The sequence below is a fragment of the Trachypithecus francoisi genome, unplaced genomic scaffold (genome assembly GCF_009764315.1).
Source record: "Trachypithecus francoisi isolate TF-2019V2 unplaced genomic scaffold, Tfra_2.0 Lachesis_group16, whole genome shotgun sequence".
Lineage (NCBI taxonomy): Eukaryota > Metazoa > Chordata > Mammalia > Primates > Cercopithecidae > Trachypithecus > Trachypithecus francoisi.
In genome coordinates, this window is record NW_022681461.1 from 34,985,673 (window position 1) to 35,006,905 (window position 21,233).

General features: G+C 40.6%; 1 protein-coding gene and 1 pseudogene across 3 annotated transcripts in view; both read right to left on the reverse strand.

Moving 5' to 3' along the window:
* The window catches only part of PLGRKT (plasminogen receptor with a C-terminal lysine), a 77,789-nt gene extending 56,866 nt beyond the window's left edge, over positions 1–20,923 (reverse strand). Inside the window, exons 1-4 of one of the 3 annotated variants that reach the window (XM_033237259.1) lie at positions 20,732–20,923; positions 19,526–19,650; positions 18,512–18,610; positions 17,718–17,804 (exon numbers count right to left, since the gene is read on the reverse strand). In XM_033237259.1, coding sequence (XP_033093150.1) covers positions 17,718–17,798 — 81 coding nt within the window. In that variant the 5' untranslated portion in view covers positions 17,799–17,804; positions 18,512–18,610; positions 19,526–19,650; positions 20,732–20,923. Of the gene's footprint in view, positions 1–17,717; positions 17,805–18,511; positions 18,611–19,525; positions 19,651–20,574 lie in introns of all 3 variants that reach the window. The other 2 variants (XM_033237258.1, XM_033237260.1) reach the window with 2 other exon arrangements.
* Positions 4,916–7,159, reverse strand: LOC117098550 (annotated as a pseudogene).
* Positions 20,924–21,233: the final 310 nt, after the last annotated feature.

Consider the following 21,233-nt stretch of genomic DNA (forward strand, 5'->3'; position numbering starts at 1 on the left):
ATAAACTTTTTTTCATGGTGTAAAAAATTTTAAACCACCATAAACAAGTGACAAACTCAGATAAAATATTAGGAAGATATATCCATAGACAAGAGGTCAATACTCCTAATATACAAAGAACCCTTGAGGAACAGTAGATAAAAGCCCAATAAACAGAAAATTCACAAAAAACAAGATGTATAAATGGCCCTCAAACATGAGAAAATGTTCAAACTCACTCATAATTAAAGAAAAGCAAATTAAAGCAAGACTGAGATACCACTTCTTGCCTGTCAGGCTGGCAAAAACTAAAAAGCAAGACAACACACTTTGTTGCTGAGACTTTGGGAAAATAGCCACTTTCAGATTGATAAACCCTTCTGAAGAGAAACGTAGCAATGTCTAACAAGTACTTGCCTTTAACTCAGCAATCTCAACTCTAAAAATCTACCCTGAAGATACACCTCCAACAATATAAAAATATGAAAGCACAAAGTTATTCATTGAAGCACTGTTTGTAATAGCAAAATATTGGAAATAATCTAAGTACCTGGGGTGGGCAGAATAATGGGCCCTCAGAGAAGCCTACGTCTAATCCTCAGAACCTGTGAATCTATCTCCTTACATGGCAAAAAAGGACTTTGTAGGTGTGACTAAGCTCAGGATTTTGAGATGGGAAGAGAAGAGTATCCTGTATTATCCAGTCCCAGTGTAATCACAAGGGTCCTAAAAGTGGAAGATGGAGGCAAGAGAGTCAGAATTAGAGAGAAATGAAGATGCCATGCTGCTAGCTTAAATATGGAGGAAGGGCCCATGAGCCAAGGAATGCAGGCAGCCTATAGAAACTAAAAAAGGCAAGGAAAGAGGTTTTCTCCTAGACCCTCCAGAAGAAATGCAGACCCCCTCACATCTTGATTTTTATCCATTGAGAACCATTTCAAACTTCTGGCCTTCAGAAATATAAGATAAAAAATTTTATGTTTTTTAAATCACTAAGTTTGTGATAATCTGTTACAGCAATAGAAAACTAATACAGTGTATATACATTATTTGAATAAATTTTGATATAGCTACACAATAAAATTCTATGCAACCATTTTTTTAAATGATAAAGATCTCTATGAATTGATTTGGAGTGGTTTCCAGGATATACTGTTAAATGAAAAATGCAAAGTAAACAAGGTATCAATGATATGCTACCCTTCGCACATAAGAGAAGGGGGCATAAGAAAATACACATGTAGCTATTCACTGTACCAAATCAATGTAGGAAGGACAAACCAAAGATTTATCTTGGTTAAGAAATTAAACACCTATAGAGGAAGGGTGGTAACAGGGTATTATAAAGAGGAAAGGGAATGGGAATGGGTTAATAGGGAGAAAGAGGAAGAACATTTCTTGAAGTGTATCTTTGTTTGTTTGTTTGTTTGTTTGTTTAAGACAGAGTCTTGCTCTGTCACCAGGCTGGAGTGCAATGGCGCCATCTCAGCTCACTGCAACCTCCACTTCCTGGGTTCAAGCGATTCTGCTGCCTCAGCCTCCCCAAGTAGCTAGGATTACAGGTGCCCGCCACCACACCCAACTAACTTTTGTATTTTTAGTAGAGACAGAGGTTTCACCATGTTGGCCAGGCTGGTCTCAAAGTCCTGACTTCAGGTGATCTGCCTTCCTTGGCCTCCCAAAGTGCTGGGATTACAGGCATGAGCTACCATGAATGTATCTTTTTATATAGCTCTGACTATTAGAACCATAGCCATGTTTCATATACTCCTCAGCCCAATAATTAATTAGATCAACCAGATGTGGAGAGAATACAAAGTATAACAAATAAATCCAACTGCATTACAAGTCAATAAACTAACACTGAAGGAGCCAGGAAAAACTAACCTTATTAACTTCTGAAAACAGTATTTTGACTGGATACCGTGAAGACAGAAAGAACATACAAATAATGTCCTCTAGTTATTGAATCTGTTTCTTACAGGGGTACATATGGGCAATTCTAAAACTATTTTATGTGTCTACTGGGATTGAAGTGAATATAGTGTAAAGTGTCTCAGTACCTGAGGAAAAACAACTTACAGATAAAGAAAAGGAAAGAGCTAGAATGAAATGTGTCACACTGGATTGGAATTAGAGGTGCCAATATGAACTTGTGGTTTAGAAAATATATACAGATAGGTAGATATAGAAATAAATACAGATGTGCGTCTATGCGTGGGTTCATATACATACATGTCTTTGCTGAGAGAACCTAGGGACAATCATCATAACAGTGAGCACACCCAGAGCCCAGGTCTTGATTTCCAAATATCATTCTCTGACAAAAGGAACCAGGACTCCATGAAGAAGTCAATAATTCCAGGCCTGGAACAGGAACAATATAAGATGAGCCTGGCATATACCGTGATCACAGAAAAGAAGCAAGTACTCAAAAAAGGATGAGTTCTATTAAAATGATATAGAAAGCAAATGGAAGTTGGTCAAAGTCAAGGCTGAAACAATCTGAGCCACAAAATAAATAATGATGGCACTAGCTTATAACCCATAGAACAAAATGTCCATGAAAACATATTGATATAAATAATTGAATAAATAAACATACAAAGAAGGGATGGCTCTTCCAATTAACAAATACAGATGAAATGAAGTAAATAAAAAAATCAGTATTAGGCAAACCTCAGAGTAATAATTGTTGCATGTAAGATCCCACCAATGAAAGATGAAATCAGTGGGCAAAAGTTCAAGAAGAAGCAAGATATTAACAAAGTCTCAAAGTATTTCTTCAAAGATATTTATCAATTAGAAAGAAAAAATAGTAACTTTACAGTGTATATAAACTTGATGGATACAACCTTAACCAAGTGATCAAAGTTAACACCACTAGCAATAAGACATATCAACTTCATGTATCCTCTGATACAATGCAACAAGGAAGACACAAAAGCATTTTATGGTTTAAGAAAAATAAGCAAAAACATTCACAATCTCAGTCTAATCAGGAGAAAATATTGAACAAATCCAAAGTAAGAAATTCTACTAAATAAATGACCAGTATTTCTCAAAAGTACTTATCATAAAAGCCAAGGAAAGAAAGAATAACTGTCACAGATGGGAGGAGATTGAGAAGACACCAATTAAATGTAATGCAAGATCTTGGGTTTGATCCTGGAACAGAAAGGGGACTTTAGGAGAAAAACTGGTGAAATGAAAAAAAAAAAAAAAAAATCAGTGGTTTAAATAGTATTGTACCAATATTAATCTCCTGGTTTTGATCACTGTACAATTATTTTGTAAATTGTTAATATTAGAGAAATCTGGATAAAGGATATACTTGAACTCTCCATGTTTTGCACCTTTTCTGCAAATCTAAAATTATTTCAAAATTAAACATTTTTTAAAAATACGGATTCACTTTTATTCTGAATATCATGAGTTTATTCAAGTCTAATAATACTTCAGATCATTTTCCTTAATACTCAACACTAAAGACATCTATGGGGGCTTTTTTCTCTCTCTAGAAATCCTCCTCCTCCCGCTGCCCTAAATTCTTCATCAACTTAAGGAACCAGGTAAAGTAGAAACAAGACATGTAGAAGTCTAAAGATTTTAATAGCAAGGTTACCTGAAGTTCTTTTGAAATACGGTACGGTGACTATGTGTCTATCTGTATACATATTATCAAAATGTATAAAGAAGGCAAAAACAATTAAAGCTATAGGATCATTTTTAATCATTTTGCACCTGAAACCCTGCATATAGTAGGCATTTTGTAAATGCCTCACGGAATTAATAAATATTAAAGCAATCCACCCCCTTGCCCAAGCAATGAAGAACAAAAATTAACAAAAATTTGCTCTCTTCAGATTTATGAAAATAAAATTATAGCTTGGAGGGGAAAAAAAAAAAAAAAAGCTTTCTGATTGTTACCAGATTCACCGGTCTCACTTAAGTTTGTGAACAAATCTAAAAACTGTGTGTCTGCCCTGGAGAAGTGTCTGTCCTGGACCCACTGTTTGCATGGAAGGGCTAGGCAGCCAAGGATCGGCTAGGCAGCCAAGGATCAGCTTGGTGGCTTGACCTTTCTTTGCCATTTATCTACCTTTGTAGAAAAGTGCCTGTGGCTCTAATGACCTTTATTAACTGTTCTACTTTCACTTCTTACCATTTCTGGAAATCAGAATATAGGAAATATTAAAAGTATTTTCATTAGCTCCCCTAAGTGACTGCAGACATATTAGTATCTGCCCCACATTTTAAGAGACTTGGTGGACATTTTTAGTAGGCTCTTTGAAAGTTAAATAATGCATAATAGTATTTGCATTTAGATACAGTCCTTCATACTATAACTAAGCTAACTTATTTCCACTCATTCCAGCTTTGAAAGAGAAAGACACAGCAGGTTGCCACTCAAACTTTGAAGACCAGTAAAGGTCAAGATGCACTTTTCAAAGGGGCTGTGTGGGCAGAACCTGGTGAGCAGTTTCTTTATCTGAGCCAGTTAAAGACTTAGTATGTGACCCCTAATCTTTACTGTACAGTGTCTAGCTTCTGTATGCTCATGAAGAATGGACCTCATACCAAGACAGCTAGATATCCACATGCAAAAGAGTAAAGTTGGACCCTTACTTCATACCATACATAGAAATTAACTCAAAATGGACCAAAGATCTAAATTGAAGAGCTACAACTAGAAAACTTTTAGAAAAAATACATAGGAGCAAATCCTTATGAAGTTGGATTTGGCAATGGTTTCTCTGATATGACACCAAAAACAACAAAAGAAAAATAAATTGGACTTCATAAAAATTGAAAATGTGTGTTTCAGTGGACACTGCCAAGAGAAAAAAAAAAACAACCTGCAAATGGGAGAAAATATTTACAAAACTTATATCCAATAAAAATCTAGTATCCATAATATGTAAAGTACTTTTTTTTCTCATGATTTCTCAGTTTATTGCTCCCCTACTGGGCTTTCTGTTTAATAAACACATAGAAGCTCTAATTACAAGTGAAGAAAATGAAGGTTCATGACAAAACACAACACAATGGAGACACTTGTTAAAATATTTTCTCAAAAAATAAAAACGACTGTCCATTTTGACTTATTTTGTTTTGGTGCCATTCAAAATGTATAAAAAGCCTTAGCAACTAAATGAAGACTGGGTTTCAAGGAAAAAAAAAAAGTAAAGAAGTCAGTACTGCATGTCTTAACTGAATTTTTACATGGATTTGCAGGTTTAATTCTCCTTGCATACATAGCATCTTTGTTTTAATCTAACGCATTTAGAGAAGATCACATTGTACGCACTTGTAGAGTTTAATGTCTAAGTAGAATATGTCGATCTCATAACATGATTTTGAAAAATCAGAAATTACTGCCCATTTAATACATGATTATGAGGATGCATACAATCATCTTCAAAGCTGTTGCCATCAATACTCAGAGCAATTCGCCTGGTATCTTGTTGAGACCTCACCTTCTGCCCTTCATGTCTGTCTTGGGGTAAATCAAGAGGCAAACCAGAGGCCAGTGCTCAGCACCAAATGGTCAGTGTCGCCCCTCGTCTTCTCACTGGGATCTCATCACCAACATGCTCAACCCCTAAGTTGGCACCCACAAGAGACTTCCCTGAAGCCCTCTTCAGCCACAAGATGTCACAGTGAAGTGCTTAGAAATGCAGGACATGTTATGGAGCACGATGCTGAGGGGGAAGACCAAGACCCAAGCCACCAAGATGACAGTGCACACCCCCAACCAGATGGAGCTTTCCACCACGCCCCGCCTATCCTGGTCCTCCTCCGCTGCCCCCGGGGAGCCCGGCCTTGCAGAGGCTGCTGTCCAGCAGGGATGGTCACCACAGTGACGGACTTCTGCGGGCTCCTGGGCAGCAGGCGGTAGCTCATGTCTCCGGGCAGCAGCGCGGAGATGGCAGGGGCAGCATGTAGCACCCATTGCTGGGAAGTCTGATGAAAACCAGCGTGTGCTCGGAAGTGTGTGGAATGGTGATGACAGCCAGGACCTTGGGGTCATTGAGGAGCTGCGACACGGAGAAGCCAGGATGCAGCTTGGTGACACCACTGCACCAGGGTCATCACACCTCCTTCTGGCTGGTCATCTGCTGGAGGCACACTGAACAGCAGGTGTGCTTGCAATCCAGCAACTTGGGCCTTCGCTAGGGGCTGTAGTAATTAAAACAGATCTGACATTCTAGCAGAGTCCTGGGACAGCGTCTCCATGGTGGACCCTGAGCAGGAAGGGCAAGGCCAAGGGGAAGGGGAGGGAGCTGGTCTTCAAAGGCCGCCGCTTTGCGTCTTTCCAGTGCAGGTGATAGGGAGCTCACAGGCATCAACACTCACAGGTGTGTTCATTTTGTCAAAGGCCAGGGCGACCTCAGCGACAGGCACTCAGAGCCAGCAGCGGGGCACATCTTCTCTCAAAACACCCAGGAATACAAGGCCAGCAGCAATGGTAATTTTCAAAGACCATGGCTTCTGGAAACAGTGGTTCCCAAGGAAAACATTGCAGTATGATTATTTATCCTCCAAACTGAATATGTCACTGAGTCCTTTTCACCCCATTCTGCGTGATGACATCAAGTGGAAATGGTACGCGTTTGGGAGGCAAGAGCCAGGAAGCACAATTGAGACTAAGCTTTCTTCAGCGGAACTTTCTCCGTGGCAGGTTCAGGCGCTCCCTACAGAGGCTGCAGCATCAGCATCGCGGGGTGGTCCTGGCGCGCCTGCCCAGCTGAGCCAGACATGCCCTAGGGCCAGCGGCCACCGCGAGCCACAAAAAGGAAACACAAAAGACTAGAACTGACCTTTCACCAAAGCAGATACACAAATGGCCATTAAGCCCATGAAAACATATTCAATGTTATTAGCCATTATGGAAATTCAACTCAAAACCAGAATGAGATATATTTCAAAATCACCAGATGACTAGAATTCAAAAAAAAAAAAAGAGAGAGAGAGAGAAAATAAGATTTGGTGAGGACATAAAAAATGGTAACCCTTACACTTTACAGTGGGAATGTAAAAAACTGCGGCCATGGTGGAAAACAGTTTGATGGTTCCTCAATAAGTTAAGCATAAAATTACCATATGGCTCAGCAACTCCATTACTAGGTATATACCCAAAAGAATGGAAAACAACTGCTCAAACAAAAAGTGGTATAAGAATGTTCACAGCAGCATTAAACGATAGCCAAAAGGTAGAAACAACCCAAATATCCACCAACAGATGACTAGGTAAACAAAATGTGGTATATCCATACAATGGATGATATTCAGCCATAAAAAGGAATGAGGTACTGATACGTTACAACACAGATGAATCTTAGAAAGATTATGTTAACTGGAGGAAGCCAGACACAAAAGACTATGTATTCTATGATTTCATTTATAGAAAATGCCCCAAATAAGCAAACCCATTGAGACAGAAAGCAGATTAGTGGTTGCAGAAAGCATATTAGTGGTTGCAAAGGGCTGAGGAAGGAGAGGAGGAATTTGAAGTGGCTGGTTAACAATTATAGGGTTTCCTTTTGGAGTGATGAAGTGTTACAGAATTAAATAGTGGTGACAGTTGCACAACACTGTACATGTACTAAATGTCACTGAATTGTGGTAGATTTTAAAACGGTTACGTTTATATGATGTGTATTTTTTTCACAAGTGAAAAAAATGAACTTCGGAAGAATGACTTCAAGTGAGGAACATGGGGAGACTAAGGCAGGTAGTGGGTACAGGAGGTATGGGCAGAAATGAGTCCCAGAAGGACAAGCTAAAGACGGTGTGGATCCAGGAGTTAAGTCGTGCACGTACCCCCACTCCCTCAGCGAACTTGTGTTGGCCATGCCATCCCTTTATGCAAGACACTTCCAGGTTAAGTCCACTCACACTTCTAGGCTCTGGGCCAACTCCCACTCACTACCTGGTCTTTCTACCTACAAAAATTGTGCTGCTTTCTTCTCCTCCACCTACTCTACATTCTGGTTCCCTGTCACCAAAAGCCTCTCTGCAAAGCACACACAGCACTTTCTTCCTTTCCTCAGAACATAGGACCCTTCCTATTTGAAGATGTTGGTATGGTCTTCTCCTCAAAAAACAAGCAAGTAAAGAAAAAAACAGATGGGAGGGCACAAGTATGACAGATATTGGAAGTTATAAGGATTTAAGCAACTTTTAAATGTGCTCGTAATAGTTGTTTGCTGCTTTTTTATGTATTTGAGAAAGCATTTATTGAGCACACACTATATTTTATATTGCAAAAACTATCAGGTCACATCACTACTCCTCTCAAAACCCTTTAGTGGCTTCCCACATCACTCAGAATACATTTCAAAACATTTGTCCTGGGTACAAAGCTTGAGCGACCTCTCACCTCATCTCTCTCCACTCTCCCGCATCCTTTCAGAGTTCAGGCCACACCAGCCTCTTTGCTGGTCTTCCAACTCACCACGAGTTCTCCCAGCTCAGTGCCTCTGCATTCACTTTCCTTCTGCCTGAAACTCTTTCCCCGGCTATCTGCATGGCTCACTTTGTCATTTCCCTCAAGGCTCAGCTCAAAGGTCACCTTCTGAGGCTTGCACTAACTACTCTACCAAAAATGGGATTTCCCACTCACCCACCGTCTCCCATCATCATCCCTTACTCTTTTTCCCCTCACAGAACTCATCACCACTAAGATGCCGTGGTTGTTGGTTTGTTGCATGTGTTCCCACTGGAGTGTAAGTTCCACAGGGGAAGGGTTTTGTTCACTGTTATGTCTCCCCATCTAAATACTGCCCAGTATAGAGCAGGGGCTCCTCCATAAATATTTGGTGAATGAAAAAATGGCACATCTAATTAGAAAACTTTTGCTTTAATTACTGACTTTGCTGAGTGCTTACATGGGGCAGATGCTGTGTGCTAAATTCTTATTATGTGAGACATCTCACTTAATCCTCAGAGTAACTCTACAAAGTATCATAATCCTTATTATTAAACCATATACTCACATGTGGGAAATGAGACACAGGCAGGCTAAAGCAACGTGCCTACAATCAAGAATTAAGTGGGTCTTATCCAAGGGACATAGGAATCAACTTGAAAGAACTTCCATTAGCCAAAGATGGGATAACTTGAGCAAGAAGAATAACGACTACAACTGATTAAAGAGTTTATAGTCATAATATACAAATAAACAAAAATTATTTGGTCACCTTTGGAGACTTCTAGAGTATCAATTCACTATTCTGAAATTGCTAAATAAAAGGACAGAATCAAGCATTTATTTTTGTTTCCTGTACAAACTACATTTCAGGATAACCAAGTAGGAAGAGAAAGTTCTTAATAAATTTCCAGACAACAAATGTCAAAGGAATGAGAGAATATTGTTAAACTGCCATTTTTTCAAGCCCTAATGAAGTCACAGATGTAAGCAATGATCATGAGTGGATGGTAAGGCCAGTCAATCACAGGTATATGATGGGGAACTTTATAATGGGTAGATGAGGTTGATATGACTAAAGGAAAGACAACCAGACCTCATGAGCTTTATGATGTGATGTATTAGGAAGTACACAGTGCTACCTAGAAAAGATTCTTGCTAAAAGAACTGAACCTGAGTCTCATCAAATCTCTAGGTTTACCACTTCATAGGAAGAATGAAGTATAGAAGAATATGTTAAAAAATACCATGAGGAGGCAATCAGCCAAATACAAACTGTAGGACGTTCCATAAAGCAGATGAGCTGGTTTCTTCAACTAATAAATGGTACGACAAGTAGGAAGGAAGGGATATTCTCACAACCTGAGAAAGACTTAGGAGTCATAATAATCAAGTATAGTATGAAAACTTTGCTTGGATCCCTATTTCTTTCTTTCTTTTTTTTTTTTTTTGAGATGGAGTCTCGCTCTGCAGCCCAGGCTGGAGTGCAGTGGCCGGATCTCAGCTCATTGCAAGCTCCGCCTCCCGGGTTCACGCCAGTCTCCTGCCTCAGCCTCCCGAGTAGCTGGGACTACAGGCGCCCGCCACCTCGCCCAGCTAGTTTTTTGTATTTTTTTTTAGTAGAGACGGGATTTCACCGTGTTAGCCAGGATGGTCTCGATCTCCTGACCTCGTGATCCGCCCGTCTCGGCCTCCCAATGTGTTGGGATTACAGGCTTGAGCCACCGCACCCTGCCCTTGGATCCCTATTTCAAACCCAACTGTAAAAGACACTTGTGAAGCAACTGAAATTAGGTTGCATATGATAGGAAGAAATTATTGCTAAGTTAGTTAAATATGGTTATATCCATATCTGTTACAGATTCATACAGAAATATTTACAGGTAAATTGAAATTTGCCTTAAAGTATATTCCAACAAAAAGGGGCAAAAAGGCAAAGGAAGATGGAATAGAAGAAACAAGATTACCAAAATGTTGGTTTTAAAGTTTTTTTTAAAGTTTTCCTCTCCTCTACATGCACTTTAGCAAGTTAGATTTGCTGGTGGGTCTTAGTATTTCTTTCTAAATTTATGAAATTATATCTTCAGTTAATTTTTTTCAAAACACCTGGCTGACTTATTTTCTTAATATTTGCATGTTTAAAATTTTCTTTTTATCAGCATGCATGTATAATTTACCTAAAATTTTGGGGGTTTTCTCTCAAAATTCTGAAGAGATGGCTCCATAGTCTTCTGGCACTTAGAAGACATTTGAAGCCAGACTAATTTTGGTTCACAAAACACTCTAGAATTCTCAGTTCTTAACACAATATTGAAACTGTTTGTTATCACTACCACAGCACTACCCTGTTCAAGAGCTGAGTTCCTTGAAAGAGGGGATTGTGCTGTTTTACCAAAGCATCTCTAGCTCCTAATTCAACTGGCATATGATAGACACTTCATAAAGTGTATTAAATGTGTAAGTGAATGTTGCAATGCCAAAGGAATACCTCCCAGTATGTGTCTGGAAGTATGTTTCTTCTTATAATTATATTTGGAACATACTATATCTTTTACCTGCATAGTAAGATTTCACAGAAAACTAAGGGAGTCTATATACATTCTTCCTTCATTTTATCCTTATGTACACTCAGGCCTTTACAGACTTGTTTCTTCCCTCATACTCTACTGACATGGTTCCTCCCAGGCACTGACCTTTTTTTAAAGGCCTTTGACTTCTCTGTAGCATTTGACACCATTGAAAACACCTTCTTTCTTCTTGAAACACTCTATGAATAGACTGCCAAGCCCCAGGTACCTCAACAACAGCTCATTAAGAAATTCAGATGGGAAATTTCTTTTTTATTATTTTTCTTTTTCTTGAGACAAGGTCTTTCTCTGTCACCCAGGTTGCAGTGTAGTGGCATAATCACAGCTCGCTGCAACCTTGACCCCTCAGGCTCAAGCAATCCTCCCACCTCAGACTCCTGAGTAGCTGGAACTATAGGCACACATCACATTGCCCAGGTAATATATAATAATCTATAATACATATAAAATATATGTAATATGTTACACATATTATAAAATATATGTAATATATGTTGCATATACAATATATGTAACATGTAATATGTGTAATACATGATATATGTAATATGTATGTAATTATATAATATATGTAATATACAGTATATATCATGTGTTATAATATATATTATATATATTAGCTGGGCAATGTGATGGGTGCCTATGGTATTATATGTAACACATATTATTATATATGATATATTTTATATTTTGTATACATATATAGAGAGACACAGAGTGGAGAGAGAGGGAGAGAAAGAAGAGATGGGGTTTCATCATGTTGCCCAGGCTGGTCGCAAACTCCTGGGCTTAAGCGATCTTCCTCCCAAGTGGCACGAGCCACTACGCCTGACTAATCTTTCTTCTTGTTTTGTAGAGATGGGGTTTCACCGCGTTGATCAGGATTATAGGCATGAGCTACCCCACCCAGCCTATACATATTAATATTAAATAACTATATTTTTTGGTTCATAGCTATGCCTCATTTTCTTAACACCAAAGTCTAACAATAGACATAAAGGTCAAAGTCTAGATCTCATGCATTTTTTAAAAATCTTTAGTTTGCTGCTTGAACACAATAAACAACAAATAAACATCTGTTTACTACCCAACTAATCTTTACATTGATCATAACTGCTTTGCCTACATAGCACTGTAGCATAGCATGGACCTATAGAATATGTTCTTCCCTTATTCTCAAAATGCTTTTCCAGCCACTCAGGTGATATAATATTAGTTTAGGTGTGCCACCTAGTGGTATTTTAAGGAAGTATTTAAAAGGAGCGCTAGTTTACCACTCATCCACCATCCAAACACAGGCTAGAAAGAAATTGAAGTTTGTTGATAATCTGAAAATACCATTATAACTAGTAGCATGAATCCTCTCCATCACAATTTGAAGCAAAGTTGTTAGCTAAAAAAAAGAAAACCTTTTGATTTGAGGCCTTTTACAAATTTGATTAACCAGACTCCAGTGATTGATTTAATTTCATTTCCTGATTGGCTATTAATTGAAAACTTGTTTGGTTTCTATCTCCAATACAGATTATATTAAATCACTGACAATCACCAATTATAATTATGTAACATCACGGAAAAAGAAGGGAAAAAATGGTTCTCACCCCAGGCCATGCATTACAGTCACCTGAAGAGATTAAAATAACAACTCTGTGAAGGTCTGAGGTGGGACCCAAACATTCAGAAGGCCCTGGATGAATCAAATGTGCAGCCAGGATTGGGAGCCTGGCCAGTGGTATAAGAGATGGGGTTGAATCATGAGTGGTCTTTTCCCCCACAAGAAAAAAAAACAGTAACACAAAATTATTGAGTTGTGATTTATCTTTTTTTTAATCAAAAAATATAGAACTAAAGAAACTCCAGTAGGGTAAGATTTTAGTTATTAGGCTTTACTTTAATGAATGTTTTGCTTTATTTCTTCTATTTATCCTTTTCATGGAGGTGCCATTAAAGTTTAAAATAGCCACAAGCGTAAATCACAGGCTAAATATGTCATTTGGACATGGTATTTTAATCAGAATTTTTTTTAAAACTTCACCTTTGAGGACCCTAAAAAAAGATCATCTTCTAGCCCAGTAGTCAAGTCCATTTGATTTCCAGGATCCTTTTCAACCCTAGAGACTTCTGGGACATGACGTCAATTCCAGCCCAGCCTTAGCTATTTGGATTCACTCAACACATAGGGAGGAGAACCCCCAGGGAGCTTCAGGAATATTATCATAACAGAATTCTTAAGTTTAATGGGAGATTCGCTGGTGTTCATCTTATACTCCATAACTTACATTTGATATAAATATATTCTGTGGTAAATATCAAATATTTCATACTCTTAAAAAGGGAAAGAACAGCTCTACACCCTAGAATGATGCTAGAAGTTTAATTCCTTTAAGTAGGACACATTCAAGGAGCAACCTGATCTTCCGAAACTGCTGTAGATGAAGATGTTTCTCTCTAGGCTGCCCCAGGTAGGATCAGAACTCAAGTATCTCTAGAGTTAGAACACTGGTTCAACCATGTTGGCCTATATTCCCCTGTTCATCCTTTCTTGAAATTAAGAAATAAATAATAAAGTGTATCTTGATCAACAAGAAAAACCTAGTCACCTTAAGCAACACACAGGAGAATCAGTCCACCATGGGCCACGTCGTCCTGCACCATCTTGTTCGGTAGGATGAGGTCACAGGCCCTGACTGCTCTTTAGCTGGGTCATTTCCCAGAGTTGCATTTGCAGTAAACAACCTTGAGGGATGAGGTACCATCTCCTTCCAGTCAGAGCAGACTTGCTCATCACTCATGATGAAAGTGATAGAGTCCACAAGCTCAATGTTCCTCAGCTATGTCACAAACCCAAAGCATCCATCACAGCATCCAACGAGGCTCTCCTTCATCTCCTCTATGGGACTTGGAGTGTGTGCTGCTTTCTGTGCTACAAGTAATAAAGTCTTCCGCCAGCATCCAAGAAATAATAACAGGCTAATTTATTACAGCGGTCCCCTCTTACCCACAGTTTCATTTTTCACAGTTTGAGTTACCCATGGTCAACCTCAGTCTGAAAATATTAAATGGAAAATTTCAGAAATAAACAATTCATAATTTTTAAATTGTCCATCATTCTGAGTAATGTGATAAAATCTCCCACCATTCCAGCTGGGACATGAATCATCCCCTTGTCTAGTGTAGCCAAGCTGTACACACTGCCTGCCTGTTAGTTACCTAGTAGCCATCGCAGTTATCAGATCAGCTATCACAATATCACAGTGGCTAGTGTTCAGGTAACCCTTGTTTTACTTAACCATAGCCCCAAAGTGCAAGAGTAGTGATGCTGGCAATTTGGATATACCAAAGAGAAGCAATAAAGTGCTTCCTTTAAGTGAAAGAGTGAAAGTTCTCAATAAGAAAGAAAAAATCATATGCCAAGGTTGTTAAGATCTATAGTACAATAAGGTATTTTGAGAAGGAGAGAACATACACAAAACTTATAGTATATTGTTATAGTTATTCTATTTTTATTATTAATTATTGTTAATCTCTTACTATGGCTAATTTATAAATTAAACTTTATCACAGGTATGTATGTACTGGGAAAACCATAGTATACATAGACTTCAGTACTGTCCATGATTTCAGGTATCCACTGGGGATCTTGGACCATATCCCCCACAGATAAGGAGGACTACTGTTGTTTGCAAGTAGCATAAAATCCCAGACACTTTACATGCCCTGATAGTTTTGGTGGCCAATGTGAGATGCTCATATAGATATCTGACTTTCTGGAAAAGGAGGGACAAGGGCCCTGGTTGGCTGTATCAGAGGACATGAGAAAATTCCCGGAGATCTGGTAGTAAATGATCTTGCCTAGATAGTGATGAGGATGGGAAAGTGGAATAAGGGTTCCTCACTGTCCTATGTGTTAAATGTGGTTGAACGACAAAAGGTAGGGTTGAAACAAGGTGTCCTAATGGTGCTTTGGCTGTGTCATGCTCCCTTCTGGGGTTGGAGAAGGGAGGATGTTATCAAGACAATGGGGCAGTAAGTCCCATGCTCCAGCCAAACAACAAGGCAATGTGGCTACGGCTGCTGAATCTAGGGGTCCCCAAAGCTGAAATAAATGGTGTCAGCAATGAGGGTAGGGAACTGTGGGTAGACTAAAAGCATCAGAAACTTGTTTATTGAGCCCAGTGGCAGGAGGCCACTTGAAACTGAAAGTAAATACAAAGCCTTGCTTACTGGCACTGAGCTGCTGTCTCCCTCCAGTCCCCTATTCCTCCCCTGCCTCTCCTCCAACTTCTGCTGCTTTAGGGAAGTATGCTAGGGAACTTCAGGGAAGGGAGGGACTCAAACTTTTATGGCTTTGTTGGACTGGACACAGGTGCCAAAGTCTACTTGGTCTCAGGGAAGGCAAGTATGCTAAGCACTGGGGTGGCCCAGAGCTCCAAAGACTGCAAGGCTGTGCAGTGGCACCAGCAAAGGCTGAAATAATGATGGCTCTGAGTGGCAGTTCTCTCCAGAGGCCAGAGAACACAGGAGAGGAAGCAGCACCCATTCTGGGACAAGGAGCCAAAGGACAAAAAGCCCTTACTACCCCTTTCCCCTAGCTGAAGACAGCATAATCTCTTGAAACTATTACAACCACCCTTGAAGTAACTATGTTAAACTCTTTGGTCTCTGTTCTTTTATTGTTATTGTTTTGGTTTTTTGAGATAGGGTCTCGCTCTGTCACCCAGGCTGGAGTACAGTGGCATGACCACGGCTCACTGCAGCCTTGACGTTCCTGGGCTCAAGCAATCCTCCCACCTCAGCGTCCTGTGTAGCTGGGACTGTAGTTGTGTAACACCATGACTGGCTAATTTTTTTAATTTTTTAAATGGAAATAGAGTCTCACTATGTTGCCCAGGGTGGTCTTGAATTCTTGGGCTCCAGCAATCTTCCTGCCTTGGTCTCCCAGTGTGCTGGGATTACAGGTGTGAGTCATCATGCTTGGCCACATGTGTGTTGTGACTAGGCGGGGGAAAGTAACTGAATTCAACTAATAGAGTGTGAGCAAACTTCACAGTGAGTAAAAAAAATTAAAGGGACCTTTAGCCAATTCAAGATACTGTGATGCGTGTCAACACTCTCCCTCCCCACTACATACAAATGTACAATGACATTGATGTATTACGTGCTTGTATTATAAAACTCACAGTGACCAAAACGGACTCCCCAGTCAGGGATTCCCAGACCCCTTCCAGGTGGTCTAACAGAAACATAAGAATCCCAGGGAGAAAAAGAAAATCGCTATCAAGCTCCAGAGAGACCACTGCCCAATACAGCAGCACCACCTGCTGGGCACAGGTGCCAAATACATCCTATATTAGTTTGCTGGGGCTGCCATAACAAAGGACCACAAACTGAACGGCTTAAGCAAACAGGAATGTATTGTCTCTGTTCTGAAGGGGAAAAATATAAAATCAAGGTGTCTGCAAGGTTTGTTCCTTACTAAGGCTGTGAGAGAAGCATCTGTTCCAGGCTCCTTCCTTGGCTTGTAAACAGCTGTCTTCATATTCACATTGCATGCTCCCAGTATGAATAGTCAACTATGAATTGTATGGTCTTGTGTCCAAATTTCTTCTTCTCATAAAGCCATCAGTCACACTGAATTAGGGCCCATTCTAACCACCTCATTTTAACTTTACCTCTGTAAAGACCCTATCTCCAAACAAGATCACATTCTGAAGTACTAGAGGTTAAGGCTTCAACATATAAATTTGGAGAGGGGGGACACATTTCAACCCATAACACACCCCTTTCAAAAATGGGAAGCAATCATTGGTCTGCTGCTGAGCTCTTCTTAAAAATGAACTCCTGACCCATGGAGGCTTGTAACTCCCAGGTCTGACACCTCCATCTGGGACGGGTCAACCAGGACACAACAACTACGAGGAAAGTAGCTCCCACCCTCTCCTCCTGCCACAACCCACCCCTTGCTCATGGCCCACTGTAAAAGCAGTCGATTCTCTAACCTCAGCGCTGCTCAACTGTGACATAAATCCACTGAGTGCACAGCACTCATTTCGCCCATGCCCATCTTTGTCACCTCGGTGAGTTTTGGAGGACATGGGGAATTAACACCACCACACTCGTGCTGCTTGCTGTGCTGTGAGTAATAAAGTCCTCTGGCTCTGATGTCGGTGTCTCCAGTCTTCTGTAATAGGCTAACTTGTTAGCTTGCAAGTAGGGTAAAATCCCAGACCCTTCACAGACCCTGACTTCATGGGGACCAACATACAAGTAAAAACCCTGTAGTTTCCAAAGGTCTTTGACAAGGACATGTTAAGCATTGGACACCTGGCTGATTTGTAAACCTAATACTTGGTCTCCCCTTGGTCACTGCTCTGTTACAATAATTCAGTTGTCCATTCTTTCAGTTGCATAATCCAGGATAATCTCCCCATCTCAAACATCATCTTTGGGGGCAGGGGGCATTATTCTATGTACCACATACTCTAAGCAGTTATCTCTTCCTACAGAATGGAAATTTTTACACAAATTTATCTGGATTGGAGATTTAAACTAGCCCATTCACCAAATAATTAGTAATCCATTTTATCTTGGTTTTGAGGATGCAGCCCCAAGAACATTTTATTTTTGGGGGTCAAAGAGAATGTAGGGCTGGAGCACATGTGGTAGAAACTTTAAACATTATAACAACATAATAGCTTAATTATTTTAAAACATACCTGAAGTCGAGCATTCATAAGCATGAACTCCTTTTGATTTTTCATGCTTTCATTCATAGATTTTGAAAATATAAACCCCATTTTGACCTAAAATGTAAAAAAAGCAAGGAGACTTATAATAATATACTACATGCATTCTTGTATGCTCCACTTTGAGTTACACTGGGCTTATGACAAAGTTAAAAAAAAAAAGTAAACTTTCTGACCTAGGAACACAGTGTAGATTCTAGTCCTTGCTCCTAACTAGCTGTCTGACCTCAGGCATATTTAACAATTCTGGCCATCATTTTACTCACCTAACACCAACTGATTGAACTAGATAATTTCCAAAATCGTATCCCTGCACTATAAGTATATGACTGTTTCCTGATTTTTCTTCCCACCATAAATCTTGAAGACCTGAATTCTTGAAGAAAAAAACAACTCTTTTTTTGTGAGGGGCCGGGTGGATACCATCCATCTTCTTACCTCTGTACAATTAGGCAACAGAACATTTGCATCTGAGGAGGGGTGATTAAGAAGATGCCTTGTGCATCTTGAGAACATATTTCTTTGTGCTCTTGCATTTGCGTTTTACGAAGATTGAGCTGTCTCAAGGTCAGATCAGTTATTCTTCCTGTCATCCCACCACAATCCCTGTCCCTCTCCTACATGCCCCTTATTTCCATCCACCCACTGCTGACTGCCTTAGCCATCCTCCTCCAGCTTCACTCTCCTTCTCTCCAAGATAGTATGTACTAAAGTTCTCAAAAATGGAAAAACATACGGATACTTAAATGTCCTGGAAAATGTACTTTTTAGATGAATGCACAGTAGTGTCTATCTTATGTAAGTTTTTAAGTGGGCCGTCAACTCTACATGGGACAGAACTCCAATTTTTGTTTTCAATCCAACTGGGTGGGTACAGAAGACCTTGAGTTAGTTGGTTGCATTTCAGAATATTGCAAAACTCAGGGGAAAGTTACAACTGCTCTACCCTTCTCAACAATGTTGCTGATACCTTTTCTCTTTAACAGGCTGTTGAGTAGGGTTGTGAACCTCAGGTAAGAATGGCCAGTCTTAATTCATTACAGCCAGGATTCACAAGTATTCTGTGGGAAGCCCTGCTAATGGGGTTCCAGGTGAGTGGGAACTGCAAGCAAGACTTCAGTGACTTCCTTGTATTCTGGCCAAGGATACACCCTGGAGTTTCAGGGCTGTGTGCCAGAGTCAGCTTCAAAGCTGAGCACAGGATACCAAATCACTTACTAGGATGAAGAGGCACAATGCTGAACAGGCCTGAGGTGGTGAGATTTCCCTCCCCCTCTGCCACTGTGTCACTCCAGCACCCTGTGACCAGAGTTAGAGGTCACTCACTGACAGCAGGGCGATTTGGCAGTTCTTTCCTTTCTCCAAACGCTAACAGTCCCATGTGACTCATCTCTAACAGCAGACCAGAACCTGCCTGAGGTTAGGAGCGAGATATTATCCATCTTGACAGTCTCCATCGTGTCTACTTCCTCTAAATGTTTGCACAAAGCATGAGAGATATAAGAAAAACTGTGGCTCAGGCCACTTGCCATTACTTATTTTTCTTCTGAACATAGGAGTGGATGACTAAATTTTTACACCTGCTGCAAACATTTATAAAAAAAAAACAACTGTACTCTAGTACTATTCCTCCACATACCCTGTATATCACAGAACTGTGTCCTTTAAAGTGCTCCTGTTTGTAAGGGGTTAGGCTCTCCCCTGAAAAGAGAGAGAGAGTCCTCATGTCAATCATCTGGGAAAGAAACACTGTCTAGGAAGTTAGTATTTAGACTTACCTCTTTCTGGGCCTTGCTCTCTTGGGTCTGGACTTGTAGTCTGAATGTGTTACAGGACGCTCCCAGGTGGAAGGGTTAAAGGTGGAAGCCAAGCAGGAAGAAGAGCTTCCTTGTGGGAACCACACCTGAGAATAAATGCACCACACCTTGTAAATTTCACTGTGAAGTTCAGAATTTTCAACATCCTCTCCTTTCCCAACTTCCCCATTCCTGACAAAGTCATTTCCCAAAGTCTGGGAATATACCCTAGGGTGTCCAGAACACTTTCAGCTATCTCCTTTTGTTCACAAAATATGTATCAGAAAATAAGCAAAAGTTGACCTTGCAATACAGAAAACTTTGATTTCACTCACTTGTATAAGGTAAGTCTTTTAAAAACTAACACTTTTTACCATGGGTAAAAAATGTCTTGCTACTTATACAATTTTAAATATCACTGTGTCTCAGAGAGATGTTTTGCAAAGAATGCTGATTTCAATCCCTCTGCCTTCATTTTCCCTTTGATTCCTACTGATATCTTGGAAGGGGTCTTTAATGCTTTGCCTCTCAGGTGAACTATAGATTACTATGAGAAGGTGTATTTCTGGGGAGAAGTGGGGGCTGCAAGTTCCGGACAGCCTTTCTTCCAGTCACCCGTTAGTACCTGGATTTGATTTTACTTGGGGAGGACAAAAAGGATTAACTGCATGAATTCTGTCATCGGGATTACTGCGCTGACTTACTTCCTGATCAGATGACACGTTGCCTGAATGTGTGATTGATCGTCTCACCACAATCATTTCAATAAATATTTGCATTCCATTCAAACTAGGCCACATCCCCCTGCAAATTCCAGTCCAGAGCCCACAGCTTCCGGAGGTTTTCTGTAATTAACACCGCCCTCGCTCCCTGAGGCCAATTACTGTAATTTAGGTATTCCCCGCAATGGTGTGCTGATTTGTTGAGACCACTCTGCCTGTTTTTCTCAACTCTATTTTAAAGCTAGGGAGAGATCCGGAGTCCACGCCAGGAGACAAGAACGCGCCCTAATGGAACGAGGTTGGCAATACCTATCAGCACCAAGGGCAGTGCGAGAGACAAGAGCAGGCGCTCACGAGGAAAGGGCGCCCAGGGCGGCCTGGCAAGCTCGTAGCCCAGGAGATCGCGCTGACTGACATGGCCGGAGTGACCTTTCTCCCCACCCGCCTGCGGCCGGTGTTCACTCACTGGGCGGCACTGGTTCCGGGACCAGGCGACCGGTGCAGAGGCCTCCAGGCCCGGGCTCCTTTAGCCCGCGGTAGGGACCGGGCCTCACTCCGCCCAGCGTCGGAACTGGCGCCGAGCCACAGTAGATGACGCGCCTCAGCCAAATTCGCGCAGCCCTCAGCTCCTTTAAAGTGCCAGCACGTCCGCCAGAAGCAGGGTGTGTCCTTCCGGGCCAGGCTCAGTGTTCCCGGAGGTGGAAGGGGAAGGTCAAAAGAGGCAAATTCAAAACCGCGGCGACTCAGCTGCCGGATTTTTGAGATAAGGCAGAGGAAGCGAAGTGGAATTCTCAATTAAAGGCCTCTGTCCCCTCATCTGTTAAATTGCCACTCTTAAAGAGGCATAAAGATAAGACAGAAACGAAAAAGAACAGAATTGACCGAAATTACCCATTCTCTTTTGAACAGAGCCGTCTTTCTCCCCTGCTGCTGAGAGATGTCAATCTTGTCTCAACCTCACCAGCAAT